The sequence below is a fragment of the Helianthus annuus genome, chromosome 13, assembly GCF_002127325.2.
Source record: "Helianthus annuus cultivar XRQ/B chromosome 13, HanXRQr2.0-SUNRISE, whole genome shotgun sequence".
NCBI classification, from domain to species: domain Eukaryota; kingdom Viridiplantae; phylum Streptophyta; class Magnoliopsida; order Asterales; family Asteraceae; genus Helianthus; species Helianthus annuus.
Window position 1 is genome coordinate 45,350,252 of NC_035445.2, and position 7,886 is coordinate 45,358,137.

The 7,886-nt window shown below is 31.8% G+C and overlaps 1 protein-coding gene across 1 annotated transcript; it reads right to left on the reverse strand.

Moving 5' to 3' along the window:
* Positions 1 to 1,639: 1,639 nt before the first annotated feature.
* LOC118485943 (probable WRKY transcription factor 27) lies at positions 1,640 to 5,777 on the reverse strand. The gene is made up of 3 exons (XM_035982486.1): positions 5,346 to 5,777; positions 5,106 to 5,219; positions 1,640 to 2,041 (listed from the first exon to the last, which is right to left on the reverse strand). The coding sequence occupies exons 1-3, from the start codon at positions 5,678 to 5,680 to the stop codon at positions 1,777 to 1,779; spliced, it is 714 nt and encodes a 237-aa protein (XP_035838379.1). The 5' UTR covers positions 5,681 to 5,777; the 3' UTR covers positions 1,640 to 1,776.
* Between the last annotated feature and the right edge of the window lie 2,109 nt (positions 5,778 to 7,886).

Below are 7,886 nucleotides of genomic sequence, written 5' to 3' on the forward strand. Positions count from 1 at the left end.
GGATTTAAGGAAAGAAGCACGTGGTACAATTGTTGATTCAGCGGTGTCTTTCACCACCACCACATAACCACCGTTATCACAACAAAACAACAGTTCAGCTACCATTCTTTCAGTTCTATTTACCACTGCCACCACGACCGCCATTACCTCCAATGTCTGGCCAATTCATGTCCATTCAGGTCTGGCTTTCAACCACTGCCACTACCTCCAATGTCCTTTCTTTCATAAATGTTCTATAAGAATCGGCTTTTGGATTTGGTTAGATTTGCGTTTTTAGATAGAGTAGGAGAGGGAGGTAGACAAAATAGGTAGAGAGGGGGATGTGAAATGTTATTTTCTAAAAAATATTATTTCTTATTTGGTCATATTTGATAAAAAAATATTGTTTTACATATTTTAAGAGCATTCACATTCAATTGTTAATATTTACGTCAATGTTTTCAGAACCGGACCGGAGGTCGACCCGGTCACCTTACGGGGTCAAAGGTCGGACCGGTCCGACCGGTTCGACCGGATTTAAAAACCGGATTACGTCATAAATTATATAAAAAATATATAAAAAACATAGAAAAAATAGATAAAAATCCAAATAGTTAAGGAACTAAAAACACAACCATTAGTCATCCAAAAACATTCAAAAGTACCAAATCTTGCAACTAACTATCAAACATAGTGTCAAATCTTGTTTTGAGTTTTTTAGATTAGGTTTTGAAGTGATTTATTCCATATTTAATTAAAAAAAAAACCATGACCAGCCCGACCCTATGCGACCCGCCGGCCCGACCGCCGGCCCGACCTCCGGCCTGATGTTGGTCCGGTTTGATGGCATGAACCGGCCCGGATGAAGTCCCGGTTCCCGGCCGGACCGGTCCGACCGGCCGGCCCGGTCCGGTTTTCAAAACATTGATTTACGTGAGTGAGTTCTCTATATTGTATGAGTGGTTGTGAGTAGTTATGAGCAGAGGAGAGAGAAAATGTTATTGTTCACCAGTACATTTGGTAAAACAATGTTTACCCTTTATAATTTTTTAATATTTTTTGAAAGTGGTTGTGAGTGAAGGAAAGAGAAAATGTAGTAACAAATGTATAAAAATTATTATTTAATTAAAAATAAATGATAAAAATAATAACTTTTAATGTAGTGGAGATGGATATAATCGGGTGGTTCCGCTGGTGATATAATGATACTCCAGTGATCTGTCAGTGATCCAAATTTACCGTTCAAAAAAAAAGTTAGAGAGATAGAGATAGAGATGGAAAATGAATTAAGAATGTTCAACAATCCACAAACTTGTGTGGAAAGAGTACTTCACTAAAATGTTATTTCTACAAATGATCACACATAAACACTAGTTGCAAGTTAAAATATACAAGAAAATGATGTGAACCAAGAAGTGATCACAATTTATGATTAATTGTTATGCCAATGGGAGAATTGTTACTTCGAAGGATTTTGCCATGTTGGTATTTTGTTAAATAATACTTATTTTATATAATATATTATTTAATGGCAAGTTACTTAGTTACAGTTATTATTGATAAAAACTTTGTATTTTCTATTTTTGTTATCAATGTTATTTGTTAGGGCACTTTAGCAAATAATATGGTAAAAATGTTCAAAGAAATATATTCAAATATGTGTGTTATTTTATTTTTCAAACAATTTACCTTTTAGATCTAAACTTACAAGCATATAGATCTAAACTTCTAATTTTTTTAACCTCTTATGTCCGTAAACTAAGATGCGGATTTTAACTAGAAAACACATGCTATCAACTAAATTTCACGACCATTGTCATCGCTACAACAACCATCACCACCTAGTGTTCGGGATTGGGTGGCATCCTCCGAGATGGTTGGTATGTTTGGCATTGCGAACTTGGTGCTCCTAGTACTGCCGGCAAGAGGACTCCGGTGGGTGGGTGGAGGGTGTATATGTTCTCCCGAATATGACACAATGAAAATGGTTGGATCCATATGGCTTTGCTCTACTTGTTTCCTTGCCCCACAAGCTTTTGTTGTGCTACACTTGTAATAATTTCTAAACACAAACACAAACCATTTATTAATAAATATAACATACATCCATGATTTGAAAATGCCAATATAAATATAATATATTATATTACCTTGGACTATCTAAATTCATAGAGTTCCTTTTCTTAGATGTCTCAAAAATCAATTTTTTTTCCATTGTATTAATAATATATGCATATCATACATGCCACCGGTCACCATTTTGTTTGTACCGGTGTGCATAAATCTTTGAAACCAACCAAGCCACTGAAGAAAGTCGGCCGGATTAGCGAGTTTGAGATCCAAATAGTTCAGTTTAGATGGTTCGACGGTTTTAATGGTTTGGTTTAGTTTGAAATTTGGTATTTTCTAATGTGTAGTTATGTATATGTATTATAATTATAGTGGAGAGTTCAAATGAGAAGAAACTTTATGTAAGAAGAAAAAAGAAGAAATTTTAACCAATTAAAATGCTTCATTTTACTTCATTTAATATAAGTGTTTAATGTTACTATAAGGGTAATATGATAAACCTACAAAGATCATTAATTAGTAGTATTCCTCTTTAATAGCTAACTACATTAAAAGTTGTAACTTATCTTCAAAATATATATTTTTAAAAAAAAAGTAAAATAAAATAATTTAGAGTGTAGGGTAAATTACAATGTGTAATATGATAAATTACGGGTTGTGTAGGATAAATTTCAACATGTGTAGGGTAAATTTCGAAAGGTGTAGGGTAACTTTTGATGTGTGTAGTAAAAAAAAAATTAGTGTGAAGGATGATAGTTTTTATGACTAATTAATTAGTCAAAGATGATAATAAATGAGATAAATGAAAAACTATTTAATGTTTTACAAATATACCCTTTGTTCTTTTTCTTCTCAATTAAATTTTCTTCTCAAATGAACCTTCCCCTATAATTATAAACCGCTTCTTAGCGTTCTTAAAATTCAAAAAACGGATGAGTATTGCCCTGTATTATTATTATTCAACAATCATTGTCGAATATTCATAACAAGCATGATGCTAGTGCATGATGTATAACCAAACATAGTTGTTATAGCATACCATGCAGAAACGCCTCAATCAGTTAGTGCATAGAATGCACTTTGGTAATTGGTCCAATATCAACAGTAGTACCAGTTTAAAATATCATCGGACGATGGTTGTCTCATTTTATGTTGAGTGTAACTTTCACGTGGACAAATCTCATCATAATTCTATTCTAAAATTATTAATCATTATCTTTTGTCAGATCTCAATAAATTTCTTATATTAGTAGTTACAATAAAAATAATGTTTTTTTAACAACAAATTTGGATCACTGGCAAAAAAAGATAATTTCTATTTTAAATATAGATACTTATGCTGAATAACGAGTGATTATTTTATTTGATTAGAATTAATTGCCGATCTGATTATATATATTATTATGCTAATATAAGTTTTGATTATTTTACATTACTAATCCATTTTAACATATAATAATCAAATTAGCTTATTCTAAAAAAATCTATTTTAACATATAATAATCAAAGGGGTAGGCTAAATATACCCCCTCTTGTTACTTTTTATACCCCCTTCCTATAAAATCACATTAAAACTTTTACTATTTACCCCCTATACAAATCATCATTTTAAAAAATATTCTTTTTGTTACAAAACAAATTCAAAAGTGTAAAAAAAGATTACTGACGTTTTTTTAATATTTAATTTTTAATTTTTAATTTTTAATTTTTATTTAAATCATATTTTTTTAAAGTTTTCATATATTGTTTCTAAAGATACTTTCTCAAATAGTATTTTGATTATTTTTTTTATTGAACATATTTACAAATAAATAATAACATTTTTTCTTATAAAAATAATAAAAAAGGTTTTGAACTTTCTTTTTGAAAAAAAGTCTATATTATGTTTTTTCCTCGTCTAGTTTGTATTTTAAAGGTCTTACTTTTATATTTTTTTAATACTTTTGATGTGTTTATAAAATAATTAACAATTCTTATTTATCAAAAAAGTAAAAAAAAATTCTTTTAAAATAGCGTTTACAGACCATCTATGTAAGTGAACAAATAAATAATAGATGCTAAAATTATTTTAGCAAACTATAAATTATCAATCTATATAAATTCAAATTTAATTAGTGTAAAGAATATGTTATAAACAAGTTAAAACCAGTTTAAAACTTTGATCAAAGTGAACACTTTTCTAATGCAAAACAAATGGATAAGGTTGATTCACAAATATTTTTCTCTTCTTCATTTAAAAAATATATCAAACTGGTTGATTTTAAAAACATATGTGGATTTTTTTGTAATCAAAAGTAGGTCATTCGAAATCAAAAGTCACATAAAAACATAAACTTAATTACGAATAATCATCGATTTTCGACCACGCATCAGATACCCACTTCAAGTCATTCCAAAAAAAACATTTTAAAATATTAAAAATAATAAATATAAGACATTTAAAATACTAGACGAGGAAAAAATATAATGTAGACTTTTTTCAAAAATAAAATTCAAAACTTTTTTTATTATTGTTTTTATATGAAAAAACGTTATTAGTAATTTGTAAAGATGTTCAATAAAAGAAAACATAATCAAAATACTATTTGAGAGAGTGTAAAAAATATCTACAAACCTTTTAAAAAATATGTTTTTTTAAAATAAACATTTTTTTTAAAACGTCTATAATATATTTTTACACTTTTGAATTTGTTTTGTAACAAAAAAGAATACTTCAAAAAAATATGACTTGTTTAAGGGGTAAATATGACAAGTTTAAATGTGATTTTATGGAAAGGGGGTATAAAAAGTAACAAGTGGGGGTACGTTTAGTAGCCCCCTAATCAAAGTAGCTTATTCTAAAAAATAATAATTTACAAACTAATTAACCCATTTACTTATAAGTTGATTTGCTATTCCAATATTATTCATATATACCAGTTGTGTATCTATTAAATAAGTAATTACTTAAACTAACCACAAATATCTATAAATATATCTACTTATTCATATTTATACTCAATAGTATTAATATTTATACTCCATAAATAAATATGAAGAACATGAATATAGAGAACCTTGGAAATGGAGAGCCTTTGATGGGTTTTTGACCATATTTCCTCCATGCCCATGTATCACTGCATAATTCCTCTTGTGTCAATTGAACCACCATCTTTTTCTGCTGGTTTTTCCTTAAAGAAATGAACAAATTCTTTTCCAATTAAATACTTATTCATGAAATAAAATCACTACTAATAAAATACCAATGAAAAACAACCCTAATTTTGCTACAAATATATTATGCAAGTATTATGTACCTTTTTCTACTTGTGGATGTTGAATCACAAGCATTCAACATCTCATGTAGTGGCTCATCACCAACAGAAAGTTGCGCGGTGGTGGTGGCAGCGGCGACAGTAAGACATTGTTGAGAACACCCTTCTTTGTACACCTCCTCTAACCCCTCGGACGCGTTTTCGCTACAAGTCCAGTACGAAAACGGGTTCGTTGCATTGCTACATGGTACACTTCCCATGACATCAAACTCATCATCATATTCATCAATTGTGATGGTTGTGTTTGTACTGTTGGCCGAGATGGTGTTGCAACTCCTAACTACTGCTTGCAAATCCCATTCATCATTATCATCCATTTTTAGGATTTTGTGTGTTGTTGAGGAATACTAGCTAGGATGGAAGAAGAAAAGCCGCCACAAAAGGGTTGACTTTGAAGAAAGCGTGTGGCTTAAGGGTGGTTTGACTTTGGGCTTATGGGATCTAACTATATATACAAAGTAAAAGGTGAATAAGTGGTCATCTAGGAAACACATGTTGTGTTCTTTCCTTTTTGACTTTTGTCCCAAATGTCAAAAGTGGCCCATCCTTTTGATTTGCTTTCTTATACTCAACCCACGCACTTGTCACACACACAATAGATGGATTTAAATGAAAATGGGTAAGTATACAACTATATAAGCATTATCAGAATACATTTTATTAAAAGTGTATAAATACATATATTCATGAGTAATCTCATACATAGTGTATTCACTAATAAATACATGTATTCACTAGTGAATCAAATGATTGCTAGTGATTCTTAAATATATAGTGATTCTTATTTAAACGCGTCTACTTGCGTAGAGGTGGAGACCGAGAAAAGGATGAGAATGGCCTAAGGTTATGATCGAGATTTAGCACCAACTTCCAAATCGATTCCTATTTTGTCTCTCTATCTCTCCCTCCCTTTCAACTAACAGCAATGACTTAGGTTCGTCACCTTCTCAAGTCGTGGGGTTGTCAGAGTTTTTATATGTGGCATGTGTAAGATTAAATATATTACGTATTAATATTTAATCTATAGCCATCTTAATCATTTACATTATAGAGATCAAAATATATTAGAACCTATTATTTAATTAGTAGGTAATTGTTGATGGACCATATTACCCTTAGTAACTAATTAGGTTTCCTCCTGGGTGCTTATATAAGGAGAGTTATGTGGAGGTTTAGGGGTTACTCAGTTTCACAATTCACACCCCATAAGCCATAACATCATCACGAAACCTCCTCTCCTAAACCGATACCCTTTTCGGTTTCTAAGTCACCATCATCAGTCAGCACCCTAAGGAGGAACCGAATCAAGATGACAGGCATGTCGAACTCTCTCACTGGATTCTCCTCTGCACTGTCTGCAGTGACAGGTATGATTCATATGTTTTCCTTCATGCTTAAACAGAACTGTACCAACATGTGGTATCAGAGCATATGTTGATTAGTCAGTTCTGTTTTCGTATCCATAATTCTGGGATTGAAACTTGGAAAACGGAATTTTTTGAAACCGTATGAACATGACAGCCGATTTCGAGTTCATCAAGTTTGCGACTCGAGATCTCTGTTTTTCGATGAAAAGGTCATTTATTTGTTCACCGAATTAACTGGATTATAATTTTAGCCGAAATCTGTTTAGTAAAATTATTAAAATTCAGGTTTCGGGTTCCAGAATTTTATTTTTTATGATTAGGGTTCATCATGTTTATGTGAAAATTCGAATATTCTGTTATGTTTTGGAATATGATTTGGATTATTAAGTGTTTTTCCTGATTTTGATCTAATTTTGTCCTCTAAATTTTTTTTAGAAAACTGTTAAAAGATAAAGAGATTGAAATTTCGAAATCTGTTAACAAAATTAGATCAGCTTAAACAGGAAAGGATATCTTTTAATCCCTTAGATTTCGAATTTTCGGTTATGATATCAAATTAACAGCTGTTAGCGAGGTTGCTACTCGAGACCACGAGGTTGCTACTCGCAACCATGAGGTTGCTACTCGCAACCATGAGGTTGCTACTCGCAACCATAACGTCATTAGTCGAGACCATGAGGTTGCTACTCGCAACCATAACGTCATCACTCGCAACCATGAGGTTGCGACTCGCAACCATAACGTGATTAGTCGAAACCGTAGTTGCGACTCGCAACCATAACGTGACTAGTCGAAACCGTAGTTGCGACTCGCAACCATAACGTCATTAGTCGAAATCGTGGTTGCGACTCGCAATCTCATTATTTTAAGCTGTTTAAATGTGAACTAAAGAAAAAAAAATTTTCGGGGCCCCGCCCCGAACCCCGGGCGGGGGCACGCTGTCCCCCGCAACCCCCAGCGAACTCACCGCGGAGTTCGATCCGCGCTAACGGGTGGTTTGCTATTAAATTATTGGTTTTTGTAATTATTTAGTTAATTAATGAGGATCAAATAATGTTTTACAAAACCAAAATGGCTTTACTTGAATGAGCTTTTGATGCATCATTTCTGGCCAAAGCTGACTTGATGCATCTACTTATCATCCAAGTATTACGAA

Coding starts and splice junctions, on each gene's coding strand:
- LOC118485943 (XM_035982486.1), bottom strand. CDS start 5,680: ATGGATGATAATGATGAATGGGATTTGCAAGCAGTAGTTAGGAGTTGC. Junction 5,220..5,345: donor ACATCCACAAGTAGAAAAAG/GTACATAATACT, acceptor CATTTCTTTAAG/GAAAAACCAGCAGAAAAAGA. Junction 2,042..5,105: donor AAAGGCTCTCCATTTCCAAG/GTTCTCTATATT, acceptor GTTTGTGTTTAG/AAATTATTACAAGTGTAGCA.